Here is a 20,000-nt window from a genome sequence, read left to right as displayed (position 1 = left end):
TTTCATTGAGCGATTGTCATGACGTCCACCCGCGATGAAGGGGAGGCGGACTTTTGGGTGGACCGGAAGTCTCACAAAAAAAGGAATTGCTTTCAACAGTCGTGACGTCACTTCCTTCGTGATGACACATAGTAACTTAGTAACTGGTTCTAAACTATCGGAACAACGACGGACGCCCTTATGAAAATACTTTTCCAACGAGCATAAAATTGTATTCAGAGGAGAAATACATTATAAATCTGATCATGTTTTGACTTTTATACATTCTGAACACATGACATGTGGAAAAATTCTAGCCAGCATGAAGAATAATAGTAGCGATTTTCTTTGTTTAGATCCAAGCTGCTCGTTGCTGGGCGGAAGTGACATCAGACTATTGAATCCTATTACAAGACAAAAATATACATTCTAATTTTGGCCATAGTATCCTTACTTCAAATCTCGTAGATAATTTTTAAAAAAATATGAGTTTTTATAAAGAGCAATATCCACTAAACGAGACCAAAGCGCTTTACAAGACAAAGGTGGCACCCGAAAATGTTAAATGTTTTAAACCTGAGACCTTTTTAGAACTATTTTTGAATTTACTACAAATACTTCATGTCATTCTCTTCAGAAAATTAGGAAAAAAAATCGATTCATTCATCCCATAGGGGAAATTTGTCTCTAGGGTCTATTCCAAGGGAAGACTGGAGTAACCCAGGCGTCAGCCGCAGTGCAGCGCCGCAAATTGAGCTAGGGCGACGTGACTTGCTCAAGGCCACACAGAGCAGCGGCGGGTGATCGAACTCGATACCTTTCGGGTAAGAAGCTAAGACCGTACCGCTGAGCCACGCTGCCCCCAAAGTCCTCCTCCATTCTGCTACTCCTTGACTGATTTATTTTGACGACTTCTCTTCCTCTCCTCGTGGCCGTTCTTGTGGTTGGCGGTGTCCTCCTCCCCCTCTTCTTCCGACACCTTCCTCCTCCTCCACCTCCTCCTCCTCCACCACCTCCTCCTCCTCCTCCTCCTCCTCCTCCTCTTCCTCCTCCTTATCATCATCATCATCATCATCATCATCATCATCATCATCATCATCTTCATTGTCAAAACAGCACTAAAAGATCGGCAACAATAATAATAATAATAATAATAATAATAATAATAATAATAATAATAATAATAATAATAATAATAATAATAATAATAATAATAATAATAATAATAATAATAATAATAAAATGGTAACACATCAGCTCCAAATTAAAAAGAAAAAAAAAAACAACGGGCGGAACAAAATCATTGCAACTAATGGAAAAAAAAAGTTAGATGAAAAATAAAATAAACAAACAAAAAACCAAATAAGTACACAAAAGAAGAAACAAGTCGAACAAAACAGGAACGAAATCGATGGCATTAGCAGCAATTATAAGAACAAAAACAACAAAAACGAACCAATACAATCAAAATAACAAGACGGACACATATAAACAGCAATGAGAGAAATGACAAAATGACAATTTAAAAAAACCCCAACAAAACAAAACAAGTCAACAGCAATAAGAAGAGAAAGAAAAATTAAAAAAAAATATAAAAAGATAAAATTCCCTATATTCATCCCATAGGGGAAATTTGTCTCTAAGGTCTATTCCAAGGGATGGCTGGAATAGCCCAGGCGTCAGCCGCAATGCAGCTCCGCAACTTGAGCTAGGGCGAGGTGACTTGGTCAAGTCCACACAGTGCAGTGCCGGCGTGTGATCGAACTCAGTACCTTCGGGTACGAAGCAAAGACCCTACCGCTGAACCGCCACGCTCCAACTGTTTGAGAGTATTTCCATTGCAACAATGAGCTCATATCAATACGATTCAGTAGTCTGATATCACGCTGCCCGGCAACGGCGGCCATCTTGGTTCTTAACAAAGAAAACCATTACTTTTTATTCTTCATGCTGGCTAGAACTTTTGATCAGAATGTGTAAAAGTCAAAACATGATCAAATGTATGTGTTTTTTTTTCCTCTGGATACCCTTTATGCTCCCCGGAGAAATATTTCATACGGGCGTCCGCCATTGTTCCGATAGTTTAGAGCCAGTGTTACTAAGATACCATGCGTCATTTGGAAGGAAGTGACGTTACGACTGTTGAAGAGTATTGGGGTTATCAGACCTGCAGAAGAAGAACAACAACAACTCCAACAAAATCAGCGACACGACTATTAAAGACAAACAATCCAACGAACACTTCCCCAGCAACAAATCACTCCATCCAACACACCCACCTTTCTAAGGTTAAAGGTGACCTGGAATCGAGTCAAAAAGGAGTGTGCGAATTCCGGATAAGTGTGTAGGATCTCTCGTAGATCGCCTAAGTCGATCTTGTTGATGTCACAGTAGGAAAGTGCACGGACACAATACTGCGACTGACCTGAAAGTGACAAAAATAAAATAAAACGATATCAAGAAAAAGTGTATAATACAAGGCATGTTAATATATAACCGTGTTTTTTACGAAACACGCCGAAACCCGACAAAGTTATTGGAAGTAGGTATCAGTGGGGAGTGAACCTGGGAATCAGGGAAGTGTACGCCATTTGGGGAGTGAACCTGGGACTGGGTTTCGGCGGGTTTCCTAAAAAAGCAATCAGTGGGGAGTGAACCTGAGACTCAGGGAAGTGTACACCAGTCGGGAGTGAACCCGAGACTATGGTTATCGGCGGGTTTCGTAAAAAGGACACAACCAATATAATATAGTGTCTCGTCATTTGCATCGAAATTAAAATTCCATGTTAAAAAAAAACCAAAGTTATGGACTTTTATATAGCGCATTTCAATGGATGCTCAATACGCTTCACAAAGTTTTATTTGTTCTCCCAGCAGGCCATTAGGAACCATTTTTCCATTTCTTAAAGTACTTTCGTACTAATACTCTATCACTGCCTTTAGCCAGGTACTCATTCACACCTGAGTTGAGTGGAGCAATGTGTGTAAAAGTGACCCATAAACACAGCGTCAGGACCTAAAATTTTGCACGATTGGTCACCCATCTGGCCACTGATGACATGTAAAAGGGGAAAAATAATGGCTTATCTTTAAATACTAGAACTTCATTTATCATTTTTGTTTGTTACACTTGACCCTTGCCTTACCGGACATTTTCAGAATTTTCCCGAACACATTTAACACAAAAGTACATTTTTCTTACTCAAATAGGGAAACACCAATTACATTCTAAACAGAAAATTATTAAGCTACTTAAATTGAGCCCTACAAACAGTTTCAAGGTTTTATAGCGATAACAAACCAAAAAAAATTGTTTACATTTTGTGATGTAAAATGGGAGCGATCTATATTAACTTTCCATGTGCTCGAGGTCATTGGTCACATTGCAAAATGTGCTCAAAGTGACCCACAAAGTGAAAAGTGCTTACAACTTTCGAAATATCTAACATCACGATTGGTCATTTTGTTCAGTTTGACACACGTGTATGTTTACAACTTTCATAAACAAAGCAGCGTGTTTACATTTTAAAAGAAATATCCAATCGTTGTACAGCAACAAATCATGTGATTGAAGACTTGGTTGGACGAAAAGCTGAATATAGAACGCTCCTATTGAAATCAGAATGAGAAATTATTGTTTTTATCCAAACGAATGTGACGATTTTTCTACGGTTGGTAAGGAAAGGGTTAAAAAATGTTAATAGGATTTACCCAAGCAATGTTCTTTGTCCAACCTCGGTATGTCCTCACCAAATATGTCGTCCTTGCCTGGAGAATAGATAATATCATTAGTTTTTAATGTTTCATTCATTTTGTTTTGTTAATAAAGGGTTGTCACAGTAAAGATTATTCACATTTATTTTATTAAAGTTTTATTTTAGTAAGAACTGAATTCATTTCATTCCAGTTATATTTCGATAGGCTTAGAAAAAGTTTACCTTCTAATATTAGATCATCTTTCCTTTAATAGCCTTCCCTCGAGTTAATTTCAAATTAGTGAATACTTTTCGTTCTACATTCTGTCACATAGCCACTTATTATAAAAGCTGACCGATTTAATATTCTTTACTCTAGTAAATTCTAGGGTCTTATTCTTCATATCTTTGTTTTATGCACAGTCGAGTATCTCTTTACTCACTTGAGACCATGACAAGGGGAAACCCGAAACATGCACACAATCTGCCTATGTATATCAAATTACGTTTCTATTCCATTTTATTATTGTTATTTATTATTTCCAGCTTCAAGCAGCAACACCTGCAATTCGGTCATAATAGTTGAGTCCTTGGGAAAGGTTCTTTACTCACATTCTCTCACCATACTCAGGTGTAAAATGAGTACCTGGCCGTTAACAGCGTTGTCTATATCTGGGAAAAATTGTAATATCGCCTAAGGCGTCATATGTTACATGTTGCTGTTGATCGGGGCCTATTGTAAAGCGCTTTGGGCATGTTTAGTGGATATTGCTGTATATAAAAGCTCATGTTTTCTTTTCATTCATCATGTTTTGTTGATAAAGGGGGAAACCCAAAAAGTCAACATTATCTGTCCTCGTTAAAAAAATTGAAGCTTACATTCCATTCATTACTTATCGTTATTTTTTTCTTTCGAGCTTCAAGCGGCAACATTTTCATTAAGTTTTATTGAGGAGAATAATAAATATGGGTTTAAAAAATATGTCAGTGTCAGTACCAAGCAAAGTGTCAACAAGAATAACCATGGAAAGACTGAGAGATGCCACAGGCATAACTATTCAAGATGAACAAGCAGGTTTTAGTAAAGGCCGATCATGTAATTGAATTGAATTGAATTGGGCTTTTATATAGCGCAAAATCCACTAAACGTGCTCAAAGCGCTTTACAAGGGGTCCCTGGCCAACAGCATCACTCAGCATGAAGGACGGGACATGACGGCTGTTAGGCGATATTACAAATTTTTTCGGACAGAGACAATGCTGTTAACGGCCAGGTACTCATTTTACAACTGAGTATGGTGATAGAATGTGAGTAAAGAGCCTTCTCCAAGGACACAACTATGAGCCGAGCGAGGCTCGAACCCAGGACCTTCCCAACCGAAAGCGAGTGTTATACCACTAGGCCTCATAGCCGTCCTGACCATATTGCCACTTTAAGAATAATCATAGAACATGTAAAACTTAAAAATGAATTCACAACCAACTACATAAATTGAGACTTGAATCTGTTTATAAGCTTTATTGAAGAGAATAAATGTGTCAGTGCATGACATAATCAGTTGGAAGGTGAAAATTTTGGATTTGCATTTTTTCCTTCATTTTCTGAAAGAATGTGCTCCCCAGAGCATTTTAATCTTTATTGGAAATAAATCGGGTGATTTTTCATGAAGTTATAGTCAGTTGTATGGGAAATGTATCCAGCAACATTTCTCAAATTTCATACGTTTTCAACTTGACTAGCTGTAAAAAATATTTAGAAGTGAAATTAAGCCTTGATAGTTCCCGAAGTGAATTGAAATGGGAACCAACCCTATTACCTCAAATAATGTCTTTTGATGATAATATTATAATTTAAGTACCCATCATGGATCAACATTGAGCTTACCCAGGATGGCCATAACTGTTTCCTCCTTGAGAATCTCTATGCTGCCCCTGGCAATGAAGTAGATGGCAGTAAGAATATCACCCGGATGTACCAATGTGTCACCAGGGGGCGCATGCGTAGACTTGAACTTGGTAGATAGAACACGTAGGCAACCTAAAGAAGGAACGAAGTTAACGTAACTCATCTCTTTCTTATTGTTTTTAGACAGCCTGTTGTCTGATTAGCTCTCAATACATTCTACCGGACAGACTATAAACGTTAAAGGTTACACACAATATTGTGTGTTGATATAATGTGGCTGGCGGGTGTTGTGAGTAATTTACCTAAACGAATATCATCAATTTAATAGATATGAGATAAAATAAGGCTAATTAACATTTGATACGGCTCATTTCCATGGCTTTTCCAAGCTCAATGCCCTTCACAAAGCTTCATATATATATATAATATATATATATATATAATATATATATATATATATATATATATATATATATATATACATATATATATAAGTATCAATCCACTATTAAGGTGACCACTGTGAAATGCACCAATTGGAGGACCAAGCATATGTCTTGTTCAAATTGATTAAACTGTTCAATCTTTGTTCAAATGAGTATAGTTTGATTCCCTACAATGATTTATGAACACAATTCTGATGCTTGATGATCACAATGGTATATAGAAAATTACTCGGTCCCCCTAATGTTTTACTAAGTGTTTCTGTAGCTTTAAGGAGACATTTGGTAAAAACATGTTTTTAGGGAGACCACATTAAAAAACCCTTTTAGGGAGCCCAGTATATGTTTATATATGTGTATACCTAAGAGTGCATTTTCAAGTGAGCTACCACCAAATTGTCTAAAATAAAGTAAGTCCTTAAGATTAAGAGCTTCATGGCCATAGTGTCGAAGCTTATCCCAGTGTGCGTAGAGTGAAGTGGCCGAGCAACGCATTTACTAACTCCTGGGAAGGTCCATCCCTCAGAAGGGGCGCTCAGGGAAATAACCTGGGACTCAAACACGGCAAAAAATATTCCCAGTTGCTCCGTGCGCCATTGTTTTTGCAGTCCCCGACCCCTTTAGAAACCTGACGACCCAGGTTAAGATCAGAGATAGAAGGGACCAGGCAGAGGAGTTTATTTGTTGTTGTTGTATACCACTGAATGGACTTGGTTTGTTTTGTTTTGTTTGTAAGGGTTTTACGGCGCTTGCAACACATTAAGGTCATATCAGCGCCAGTAAAAAGGAAGAAAATGGGATAGTAAAAAGTTCTGGAACTACAATTAGAGCACCCAAGAAAAAGTAAGGCAAAGGGGATTTGTTTCAAATAGGAAACAGTAGATTCCAAGAGCCCACTATCAAAGTACTTAGTTTGAGATCACCTAAACGTCTCATTCAGACACAAGCACAGGTCCCAACAAAGAGGGATACACTCAAATGTTTACAAAGCATAAATAATATGTAAACAAAACAATAAAGAGCATAACAGACAGATGATTTACAAGGGAAAAATATAATCTCCCAAAACTCGAACTATACATTTGACTGTTTCCCTCCCAGCCAGGTCCTGGACAAAACCAAGTAATCCCATCCCATCCCGAGACAAAGACAGAAAACAAGTTGGAAAACAGACATAGGGGGATAGAAGACGCAACGAGTACGTCCCTGCCCATTATGGGAAGTCGGGAACCCCACCCAGTGAGTGAATGGAGTTGGATGGATAGGACAGCAGATCTGATGGACACACTGAACGGCTTCAATCAACATCTCATTCACTTTAACTTGCACAATGCTTGCTTTGGTTTCGTGGTAGACAGTTCGTCTGATGCCCGAGTTGCCAGGGTTCGAATCCATATTTGTGGCGATGCAGAGTCATTGTAAAAGTCTCATTTACAGTCTCATTTGTGTTAATTGGAGTACGTTACTGAATTGTAACAACGTTGTTCGTGTCCATATAAATCTACTACCAGCTGCACGTTGAGCTCATTGTGGGTTTTATGATACATCAAGCTCGTGTAAAATTACATTTACATTTGACCGAAAAATGATACATAACGATAGAAGTCTACAAATCATATTGCAGGTTTATTTCAGTTCCAAAAGCCATCACAAACATTCATCCACTGTATCACATAAGTCTTTGGTCACCAAATAAAAGCATGAAGTTTGCTATGTGTACAGTGCAACATAAAAGGATAGAAACAGTTTTACTGATAAAACCCTCAAATGATAACAAACCAATATGTTGTTGCTGGTAAGTTGCTTAATTGCATTTGTTAAAAAGCATAAACTGTGAAGCAAAAGTGTTGAAAATCGTTTGAATAAAGTTTAATGCAAAAAAAATAATTCTTAAGCACTTTATGCCGTTCTAAGCTGTCGTTGCTGCATTTTTTTTCATTATTAATTATTATTATTCTGATTAAGGATGAGGGGATAAAGAAAGAATGAAATTAAATGCACAGAGGTGTCATTTCTTGACAGTCACCTCTAAAGATTGCAACTCTTAAAACTATCATAAAAAGAATAGTGAAATTTTACATTAGGTATCTAGAAAATGCTGAACATAAAGCTACATTGGCCAATTAAGTTAGGGTTAGTAGAAAGACTTTTTATTCTGCCATATCTGATTCTTTCAGATAGTTCTACATAGCTGCCAACTTTTCAAAAATAAAATAAGGAACGCTCATTTTGCCCGGGATGAGGGGCGATGTGTGCCGAAGCCCCCCCCCCCCCCCTTCATCGAATCGCAACATATAAAAGTCAGCCTTTTTAATTACTATTACTAACACTAACAAGTTTGAGATGACAGAGGCTAGTCCAAATGTTGCTCAATTATCGGGTTTAGTACCAGCACATTTGAATCGTTAAAATGACACTTTCCACAATGATTGTTGTTTTGTTTTTAAGGGTTTTACGGCGCTTGCAACACATTTAGGTTATATCAGCGCCAGTAAAAAGGAAGAAAATTGGATAGTAAAAAGTTCTAGAATTACAGTTGAAGCATCCAAGAGAAAGTAAGACATAGGGGAACTGGGAACAAATAGGGATCAGATGTAGATTCCAAGAGCGTATCACCAATGTACTAAGTTTGAGATCACCTATAAGTCTTATCCGGACACAAGAACAAAATCCAACAAAGAGGAACACACTCAAATGCTTACATTATACATTAAAAAATAACAAATATAGTAATAATACATAACAGAGAGATGATTTACAAGGAAAAAAATATCATCTCCCAAAACAATAAATATGCATTTGACTGCTTCCCTCCCAGCTAGGACTCCGGCGAGGGCCAGGAAAAAAACAAGTAATCTCATTCCAAGACAAAGACTGAAAGCATGTTGGAAAACAGATATAAGGGGATAGAAGACACAGTGTGTACCTCCCTGCCCGCTATGGGAGCTTTCCACAATGAGATCAAAATTCAGAACGGACAATATAAAGAAAGAATTCAACTGCCTCAACTTTGATAAGGACCAATACACAAGAAGCACGATTGTAAAATAAATGAAATAACTTAAGATGGTTAGAAATGCATAACTACCAACCTGGTACATCACTTGAGAGGGCGTTTTGGGGTAAAAATTAGGTGAGTTCAGATAAAAAGTAGACGATTGCATATATGTTTTCTTTCATGCAACATAATGGTCTTTAAGTAGTATACTATAATAGTAGTTATAGTAAAATGCACCTCTAAATATTAGAGAATTCCTACTTCTTTACTTTGACAAGATAAACACACCTAAAAATGGAGTATACTTATTTTTCTTGAACCTAAACCGTTACAAAAGCTTGCTTGAAAAAAAAAATTAAAATCAGATGAAGATGTTTTTAAAGGGATTAAATTTATATATTTCATAAATTAATAAAGGGAAATAATCATTGTCATCTTTAATCAATATAAGCAATTGATTTTCTTATTGAATACCTTCCAATCAAAAAGGTGGATTTAATTTTATTCTTAATTAAAATAATATTTGTAACAAATAGTGAAAGTATCAATACTGTCTTAGAATATTCAAAGTATATCGAGGCTAACATCCATATCCTATGCAAATCTCCAATACATTATGAAAGGTTTGAGTAAAATACAGGCGTCATATAAACGAATGGAACTTTTTTAATTGTTGAAAATCATTTATGTTAGAGGCATAATTCAAATTAAAGAGCTACACAAATGGGATTATGCTCTCACTGGACACCAATAATAATGATAATAATAATAACAACAATAGTAGTAGTAGTAATAGTAATAATAATGGATCAATAATAATAATTCATTAGGCTCACATGGCTTTTTTACCACAAATTAGTCAAAAATTACAAAATACGGATTTTGAACTAAAAATAAGCACTTACGGACTCAGGAAGTCAAATACGGAACAAATCCGTTTTTAACAGAACGGTTGGCAGCTATGGTTCTACAAAGCATTTGTCTCTCAAGCTGAGCAAATGAATGTTCATATAATATAAAAAAGGATATTGCAATGATGAACAGATTGTACTATATAAAGATAAAACGTTTTTGTAAACCCCCAAAATATGTCAATAACACTATACAATACAATGAATGTAATACAAATCAAATTCATGATTGTCATTACACCGATTGAAACGCTCTTTCCCTTCTATATTTATTTCTTTCATTAAAAATCTTTGTCTTCACCAAACTAATTAGTGTACCTTCAGGGATTCCTTTTTGTGAAAATACCCTGTGGTGTTTTAAGAACAGAATAATTTCAGACTTTCTAGGTAATGATCCCCTTGAACCATGTGCTGAAACATCTTCGACAAAGTTTTTAAAATATGACTTGACTCTATCTGTATCCTCATCTGACCATGACATGTATCTCCGATTTTTGCTTGAATTCCTCTTGGGTTCAGTTTGTTTTGAAGAACACGTAAGCTGATTTGGCACTCCTGCTTCACCATCAAATATTTCTTCTTGATTTGCAGCTGTTACTATGGATGTTCCAAAATTTGCATTTGAGTCTCTATTCACTACAGAGTCATTTGTTTCAATGTTACAATTTCCTTCCCCAGTGACCGATGCTGAGTTATCAATTTGACCCAAAAAATGACCAACTTCTGTTATTTCTCGTATTGCAAGTGGACACTGATAAATGTTTTGATTGATTGATTCACTGTGTCCCATATGTCGATAGAAGACATCTCTCTCGTGTTGTGGGACATCAAGTAAGGCAAATAATGTCGAAGCTCGGTGCCTGAATTTATCAGCTATTAACAACTGGGGTTTCTCTAAATCCTTTACTAAGGAAGTGACATATTTGATGGCAATGTAACCACTTACATGATCTTTGGATATTCCTGTATTTGGAAAAAGAAATGGGTTGTCTGAAATATCAACAGCTTTACGCTCCTGTGCAAGTTTCCTTAAAGGCTGAATTGTGTCATTGGGTATCAACACAGGGACCAACATCTTGCTTCCCTTTCCAGACTGATAGGCCAGCTTATACTTCTCAAGTAACGCTTTTTCCAGAGGATCAGTGACATGTTGTACAAGCTGGGGATCAACCCATACACCTGAATCTGCATCATTCCAGTCTTTTAACAACATCCTTGCGGGTTCTCCGCCTCTCCTCGCATTAAACATTGTAAGCCTAGCTACGATGACATTGCGAAGCCTAACAAACATATGTGAATCAAATAATTGATAATCATCCTCACAAATACGGACCATCTCTTCAGTAATAAATTGCCGTAGCTTCTTTATATCATTCTCTAATGGCATCTCTTTGGGTTTTCTCAAATTTGTTCTCTTTGCTTCACATTGAACTCTGGCTGTAAAAAAAATACTATCCCAATTATAATCCAGGACAGCTTTGAACAAATCTATCTCTGCGGATTCTTCCATTTTGTTTTGCATTATATATTCCCTTTTAAGAAATTAATTAACTTTTTCAATATAAATCCAATTGAAAGCTTCAAGCCTGCTTTCAATGTCCCATCCTCTTTCAAAGTCATTTCAGAAATGGTTTGCGATATTTCATTAAAGTTACAACGCTTCACCACGTCCTCTCCAGAGAAAGAAGGTTGATTCGTTCTCTTCCTAGTTTTTAAAATCAAATTTCCTAAGATGCGTAAATCACTCATTATAACTTTTCTCTCCTTCTTTGAACTTTTACTCCACAATTTTGTTCCTAACAATACTATAGCTTTGTCTGATCGACACAAATTTCCCACTTCATCATTCCGAAATTTGTCAAGAATATTCTCCTTTATTTCTTTACTTGCATTGGGAGCCACGGGATAAAATTTTACAACCCCAGTACACAGAGCATGCTCAGTACTACATTTCTTTTTGTGTTCATAAACCCTTCGTCCAGAGTAAAACCCCTTACAGCCAGCACACATAACAACTTCATGTGACCCTTGTGCTCTCTCACGCATAACTATTGAATTGTTTCTAGTGTTTGAATAAAAAATGCCCTTTTTCTTGAGATAATCCATTGTTCTATCCCTTTCCTTTACAGGCTGTTTCATGGCCTCTGTAACTTCTGTCTCATCTTTGTGTTTCCTCATCAAATGCCTTGAGAGTTTTGTTTGCAACTGTCCACAGTATGGACAGGGTCTCCTTGGCTTTTTGTATTTCTCTGGAAAAAAAAGAAGAAAATAAAGCACATCATGCTATGAACTATGAAAATAAATCAATAGACAGATCATATGCACATCAGCTACATGACAGCGATAGAGAGGAATAGCATTCCAAATATTTACGGCCTGGACAAGTAACTGTCATAATTCCTTCTTGTTATATACTTTTCTACCATCTATTCCTTTGGAAGAGGTATGTTAGATTTGTGGAGACCTCTGCCACATAACAAATCCAGTGAAAAGACGCCATATTTTTGTTTTGAAATAGAAATAAATAGATCAATCCACCCACTTCACTGGGTTCAGGGTTCCCTCTTCATTATAATCAAAATATGAACATAAATCGGAATAGTAACACATTGAAGTCTCATCTGAATACATAGATTGTCCTTTGTTGTTTCAGCGAAAAATCAGACAGAATGTCAAAAGAATTTTAGGTTTTTCCCCAACCACCCCTTGGAGGTATCAGTATCAGCGGAATGGTAAGCGTCATGTTTTTTACGTTGAGCAACAAAATTTACTCCAAATGCTTCACTCGACCCAGGCGGAAAAGCAATCAAGAATAGACCCAAGTCCTATCCAAAGACTAACATTTCATTTAAGTTTATTGTAGGCCCTTGGCCAATCGACAAAATTCAATTCACATAAATTATTTACAACAATCAGAAATTAATTATATCAATAATAGTAATAGAATGCAATGAAGGCAATATCATAATAATAATAATAATAATAATAATAATAATAATAATAATAATAATAATAATAATAATAATAATAATAATAATAATAATAATAATAAAATAATAATAATAATAATAATAATAACAGTAGCGGCTATAAGTAACAATTAATATAGTAACAAAAGTAATAATAGACTATAGTTCATAGTCATAACAATGACTTTCTTTGTCATTGAGGGAGTGAGAAAACATCACCGGCTGGCAGAACAAACAGCCGACATCAATCAAACGTCCTCCAGACCGGTTGAGCATCGGCTTCATTAATTCCTTAAAGACTTCCCCCCAACTGCCTGAACGATGCTGATGCCCAGACAACTTAATCCTGATTTATATTTTGTGGGAATGAAATATGACATGTATATGCCGGAAATATTTCAATAACAAACACACTGTTCAGATAGAAAATATTTGAGTCTTGCCTTTGTTAATTGATACAGGTAAGTTAGGAAAATAAATGCTAGTAAAAACGATCAGCAAGTTCGTGAACACTGCTTCTCAACTCGAACATATGTTTTCATCAAATCTACACACATCATGTTGTGAGCTGAATTTTAATGATCTCAGTTGTCATTGAAAGGAAACCCAAGAATTTTAGAATAAAGAAAAATATTGAACCTGGAAGTCAAAAGGGTTTGTAGCACAGCAGGCATTATCAAAGTATAATTTTAGTACCGACAAATTAAAAAGAAAATGTGCTTTTCTTTAAATGCTCCCAATCATCATATACTGTTTAGGTTGCAAGATTAATAAAAATGTTATCTACTCTGATTCTCGTTAAGTTTCCAGCTGGTCTGTGAAAAAAAAGCCTTAAGCATCATAGAAATACAAAGAAACAGTTTTAATATATAGATGGGTTGTAACAAAAAAACCATTTTAACACTTACAATACAAGCAATTTAAGTCTATTACAGACAAAAAAAAACCCCAATAAAATAAACATGAACATTTTTATGGCTGGTTTCACTGATATCACTCACACATTGGGGTTTCAGATTCTAAGATGTCCACCCTATCAAATTTGGATTTGTGCTTGTTATGTAAATGGTAGCGTATTTTGCGACGCAGCACTGCCAAAACAGAAAAAAAATGCAATAACACAAATGCAGCACCATGGAGGGGGTGGAAGTTTTCTTTTAAAAGGAATGGGTAAATTAAAATTGATCCCACAAATATCAAAGGAGAAGAATGACAAAAAAATGACTCACCATTGCACGTAACACGTTGGTTTGCAAGTGTATAGCATTCGGGTTGAACCTGGGTCCCAGACTGGCAACGAGGTTCAGTCTGTGATAGTTGTGGATGAGGCTCTGACTGAGTTGGGGAATGAGCACTAGGTTCCAAAGACAATGATGTACTCAGCATTGGGTACCTCACAGAGTACGTAGAGGAATCAGACTCGGAGTCAGCAACAAAATCGGGACCCTGTATATTTTGTGGAAAAGATGACAGATCAATCAATTTATTCATGTTGACAATAAACATGAAGAGCCATTGTTTAATAATCCAACTAAACAATTAGCTGGTTAATAATGCAAGTATAATAAAAAAGAGTTGAGAAAGGCAGACATATTGTCTAAGTATTTAATATGTTCAACTGTGCTTGGATAAATATAGATACACCAACCAGGGTTTCAGTAAACCGTTTTTAACCAACTCTTTAAATCCTACACCAGGACCAACAACTACAAAACAATTTTTTATATCACTACGATTCTGGACATATAAACGGTTGTCATTGCAACAATATGAACTTCCTAACCTTGCAACTGCAATATAGTTAACAAAAAAAGTTGATAAACATTACGATGCAAGAGAATTTGGACAAAATGCGAGATCAAAAGTATAATCCCAACAGAAGCTATTTTAATTTTTCCTGGAAACGCATCATTTTCACATTTTGTCAAATAAAAAAACAAACGACTTCAAATGTGAATGGCTCATCAATGAATATCACTTCAAAATATAACGAGGAAGGTTTAAAATAGTGTTATTGTTGGCGAAGTCCACTGCAAAGAAAAATTTTTAACAACAAAAAACTAGGAGATCTCACTGGTGTAAAACAGTGTTGTCCTTGTCCTGAAATATTGTATTGCGCCTAACAGACTGCAGGTCTCATCTTTGTGGCAAATGTGTTTTGTCCACCACAAAATATGTTGATGTGAAGCATTTTGAGCATGGTGCCAACTGTGGATAAACGCTATACAAATGTTATGATTTTATTTTAATGTACATACTTACCACAAATGAATCATGTGATATGGAACTTTGTTCTGCATCACTTTCAGGCTCTGAGTTGGAGTCTATATAGAAAATAAAAACAACAAAAAAAAAGCTGAAGACTATCATGTGCAAGTTTTTCTCTAAACTCTTAAAAAAAATCATGCCATCTTGTGCTGTAAAAGGATTTTTTAAAAATTATTTACCTTATGACTATTGTCCTTTGGAAAAAAAAAAGAAAATTAAGTCCGAAACCTTCTGGCTATTTTCTTTTAAATTTCAAGAACGTCAGAGTTGGCAAGGGAGGACGGAAATATAATTCCAGAAACCAATCTGTCTATAATCATATCCATATGATAGTTTTTCGTTCAAGATTCAGGTACAGTCCACTTAGGATAATCGCAATACCTTGGGATCATCGAAAATGTTGGGATTAACCGAAATTCAGTTTCCTGTCCACTATTTCAACATTTTACACATTTATTGTCAACTCAAACCAGTACATAATATTCTTAGTCCACCACATACAGAGCAATTTGATTGAAACAAAAACCATATGGCAGCCCCGTGTAGATTTGTCAACCAAAAGCAGCTATGAAGCAAGCCGATATCTTATTCAGATTGGAAGAAGTTTCAATCTTTTTTCTCAACAATTCAACATTTGTCAGAGTTAAAGAGATTAGCCTTAATGAGAGACAATAAGCTCTCACCAAACTCGTTGGTCACAATGCACAGTTGTTAATCCTAAAACAAAGGATATCGCTCAGTCTCTCTTTATAACTGTCATTTATAACCTGTTGTCAAGATTATGACCAGCCCCACCCCTCTTCTATTTAATGGCCACCGATGACGTCACAAACCCATACTGCAGAGCCCCGCCCTCTTTCGACTCTAACAGAGTGGTGACACACTACTGTAGCATTAAATCCTGCTCACTCTCGATTCTTCAACCTGTCACGATTTCATCCATGATGAAATTTAATCATGATATACTGTTTGATTTCTTGAATTTACCACTTTTTAAAAAACCGAAGTTTGTTGCAATTAACCAGTGACTTTTATATAGAATTATTTCCATTGCTTAGGAAATATTGTGATTAACCGAAAGTTGCGATTAAACGAGTTGCAATTATCCGGAGTGGACTGTAATAGTATTACACATCATGACTCAAAAAAAAAAAAAAAAAAAAGCAAACTATGTGTACCTAAATGTTATTCATTTCCTCATCAAATTACATTCTTACCATTAACATCATAGATCACATCAAAAGGGTTGTCTGGATTGACAGCAAGACATTTTTCAGGATTTTTAAAGCTCAAATCTCTCTGATCTGAAGTTACAAAAGAAATAGCATATTCTCAACATTAAACTATGATTTTGTGATGGCTGTGATATGGCATACTGTATGCATAAAGCAAGATGCAAAGACAGGTTTAAGTTTAAATTATTTTATATTCTTTTCAAAAATCCATTCTAGTTTTGCCAAAATAAAATAAACACGAGAAGTGTTGAGTTGGATAAAGCTAAAACTAAAAGTAGTAGTGGTAGTAGTAGTAGTAGTAGTAGTAAACGACAGATCTTACTCACTAGTGTGAATCTACAGTCTACAGAAGTTCCCGAATTATCTGACTCCACTTCCAAATGACTGACTGACAAGTGACAATCATCAATCGGTGTGTGTGTGATTGTGATGTCTACCCTATTGAAAATCTTAAATCAACAGTGATGTAATAAGAATGGCCAATAACTTACCATTTAAATTATCTCGGTGTCTCTTCAATGATGCCTCCAGCATCAATTTACCCCACGATGCCATAGACGTCTAGTTTGGAACTCAGCAAGTGACGAAAAAATACTTGCGGCTATAGAGAGGACGTCCGTCGGCCACTCTCTCCGCAAGTCAATTGTCAGTGGTTATCAGATAATCATTGGTTCTTGAAAAATATAGAAACACAGCGGTTCATTTAAAAAGACTCTTTTGTAGATCAAGATATAATGTTAGGTATTGCACTTTAAAATCTCTTCAGACATAGAACGGGTCAACTTGACGTCTAGACCAAATCATTTCGAAGATCGATATGGCAACAGCAACGCCTGGAATGGAGGATTTAAATGCGGCATCTGACGATTCTACTGCTATGACAGAAGATGCTCCATTTCACGACGTCGAGATGGCTTCAACTGGCATCAGGCATCAACATGCTACTCAATAATGGGTTTGATGAAGCGTTTGACTAAGAATTAAAGCTGATAACTGATAACCACCTACCTACTACTGACTTGCGGAGTGAGTGAGTGCCGAGTGCCTCTTTATGCGCGAAATTGACTAAACATACGTTTCACGAAAAAAAGAGTTACTATGTTTGCTTGTCTCTTGTCACCAAGATAAGAATCCGGACCAAGATTCGATAAATCTGTTTCTAAAAATAGATTATAATTCGTATATCTTGTTCATTCCTCAGTTCATCAACTTTCACACAATTTTATATTAGGTTTTCATTACTATAAAAATCCATATAATGCTCTAGAATTTTAGAGAAAATTTCGGAAAGATATATTGCCTCACTATTGAAATATATCGATGAAAACACTGGTACCCCTATTGTACTTTTTTCAGGCGGTCACCTTATTGACCAACGTGAAAATTTAGGCATAACTCTTCTTACTGTGGTGTTTAACAAATAACTTCAATACTATGATTTACAATTATATATCCTTGACGGTTGGGTTGACAACTTTAAACTAAAAATAGAAAAGTGAATGTGCTAGAGGTCAAATCAATAGGGGACCGGATTTTGGTCTCCCTATTGGTAAAGTACTGTAAAATGAACTAATAGGGGTACCAAAAGTCTCCCTATCCGGTATTAATACATATATATATATATATATATATATATATATATATATATACATATATATTCTCACAAAGGGCCCTTAAAGTCCCAATAGCGACATTTGTTATATTACTGATATCAAGAATCATAATTTGTCATCTAATTTCTTTGGTTTGAAATGGAGATATAACCACAGAGAGTAGTAGTAGTAGTAGACGTGACTGTATATAAGATAAGTCTAAAAAATCAATGACGGTAAAATCGCATGTTCTCCTTCCCATCGTCTTTTTCTTTTTCTTCTTCTTCTTTTTCTTCGTTTTTCTCTTCCTCTTCTCTTGATCTCAACCTCCTTATTATTCACTATCATCATCATCATCATCATCATCATCATCATCATCATCATCATCATCATCATCATCATCATCATCATCATCATCAATCATCATCATCATCATCATCATCATCATCATCATCATCATCATCATCATCATCATCATCATCATCATCATCATCATCGTCATAATCATCATCATCATCATCATCATCATCACCACCACCATCACCACCACCACCACCACCACCACCACCAGCACCACCATCATCATCATCATCATCATCATTATCATCAGGAGGTGGAGGAGGAGGAGGAATAGGAAATGTAGGAGGAGAAAGGGGGGAAGCTAGATGATCAAACTATTATTGCATATACAAACCTGGGCTGGCTCCCTTGAATGCGTTACAATTCTGTAGCAGGTTTCTGTTCAAGTGAAGACAGATATCTGCTTGAAGACATTCTGGGAAGCCTTTTAGTACCTGGTGAATTTCAAAGAAAAGATCTTGAACTGCGGCTATGTGGTTTAGTGGTAGGACACTCGCTTTCGGATCGGAAGGTCCTGGGTTCGAGTCTTACTCGGCGCATAGTTGAGTCCTTGGAAAAGGCTCTTCACTCACATTCTCTTATCGTACTCAGGTGTAAAAATCTGGCTGTTAACAGGGTTGTCTCTGTAATTGTAATATCGCGTAACAGGCGTCCTCAATGTTAAGCGTTGTTGTTGTTGTTCAGGGATAAAGCGGTTTGAGCACGTTTAGTGGAAGTTACAAAAGCTCTTAAAAAACAACTGATGGTGGTCGCTGACATAAGGGGCATTACATTGAATGCATTAGTTTAGTAAAATACTAATCAAAAACAATAAAATAGTGGTGAATAACTTGAGCTTTGATACAAAGCAATCTTGACTCTATATTATTATGAGCTCAAAGCAAGTTTAAAGATGATGTCCCAAATCAATAGCATCATTTAACATGTGGGACAAAACACTTTGCCAGTAAGTCGCTTTAAAAAAAAAATTTCCACAGGGAATGTTACCGGCTAGGTACTCAATTTACATTTGATCGCGATGAAAGAATGCGAGTAAAGAACCTTTTCAAATGATTAGCTTTGCGCTTTCAATATATGTGACTTGAATTCGGAACATACATGTCAAAACTCGAGTATCGTTTATTATTATATAGTCACAATCCTCAACGGACCGATTTGTATTTAGCAGATTGTTAATATTTGATCGAGTACTAATGTCTGATCTCCTAGTTATGTCTGGGTAATGTAAATGTTGCTGCTCGAAGCTCGAAGAAATAAATAACAATGCGAAATTGAATGTAAGTTTCAATTGAATATACGAAAACACATAAAATGGACGTTTCGGGTTTCCCTTTTATCAACAAAAAGGACAAATGAAACACCACAGACGAATGAGAGTGTTTATTCATCTTAACAACGCCACTACCATATTATCTCATTCGTCTGTAATGTTTCATTCTTACTGTTTTGTTGATAAAGGGGAAACCCGAAACGTCCATTTTATCTGTTTTCGTATATTAAATTGAAGCTTAAATTCAATTTCAATTTGTTATTTAGTTATGTCTGCTTCACTAAGACAAATCAGATTTTTTAAAATCTAAAATTTATATTTCTTTTCACTTTTTTGGGCTAAATTATTTTCAAATCAATCTTAGTAGTTCGTCCT

At 35.9% G+C, this 20,000-nt stretch overlaps 2 protein-coding genes across 2 annotated transcripts in view; both read right to left on the bottom strand.

The window, feature by feature from the left end:
- Positions 1–20,000, bottom strand: part of LOC144958170 (uncharacterized) — a 396,336-nt gene that overhangs the window by 11,200 nt on the left and 365,136 nt on the right. Inside the window, exons 15-18 of the mRNA XM_078889943.1 lie at positions 18,690–18,789; positions 5,559–5,711; positions 3,691–3,747; positions 2,259–2,404 (exon numbers count right to left, since the gene is read on the bottom strand). Of these exons, the coding sequence (XP_078746069.1) occupies positions 2,259–2,404; positions 3,691–3,747; positions 5,559–5,711; positions 18,690–18,789 (456 nt within the window). The remainder of the gene's footprint in view (positions 1–2,258; positions 2,405–3,690; positions 3,748–5,558; positions 5,712–18,689; positions 18,790–20,000) is intronic.
- On the bottom strand, positions 5,817–17,597 carry LOC144958200 (uncharacterized). The gene is made up of 6 exons (XM_078890008.1): positions 16,895–17,597; positions 16,386–16,472; positions 15,163–15,224; positions 14,130–14,346; positions 11,713–12,180; positions 5,817–5,881 (listed from the first exon to the last, which is right to left on the bottom strand). Exons 1-6 carry the CDS (start codon positions 16,956–16,958, stop codon positions 5,817–5,819), a joined length of 963 nt encoding a protein of 320 aa, XP_078746134.1. The 5' UTR covers positions 16,959–17,597.

Source organism: Berghia stephanieae, chromosome 12, assembly GCF_034508935.2.
Source record: "Berghia stephanieae isolate SIO BIC M18660-M18661 chromosome 12, UCSD_Bste_1.3, whole genome shotgun sequence".
Taxonomy (NCBI): Eukaryota; Metazoa; Mollusca; class Gastropoda; order Nudibranchia; family Aeolidiidae; genus Berghia; species Berghia stephanieae.
The sequence above is the reverse complement of the archived record's forward strand: the minus strand, read 5'-3'. Positions and strand labels throughout refer to the sequence as shown.

Bases quoted from the DNA above. Each gene is read 5' to 3' on its own strand.
- LOC144958200 (XM_078890008.1), bottom strand. From the start codon at position 16,958: ATGGCATCGTGGGGTAAATTGATGCTGGAGGCATCATTGAAGAGACAC. The intron at 15,225-16,385 runs GTAAGAATGTAA...TTTTCTATATAG, and splicing joins TGTGATCTATGATGTTAATG to ACTCCAACTCAGAGCCTGAA. The intron at 12,181-14,129 runs GTGAGTCATTTT...TTTTTTTTCCAG, and splicing joins CCAACGTGTTACGTGCAATG to AGAAATACAAAAAGCCAAGG.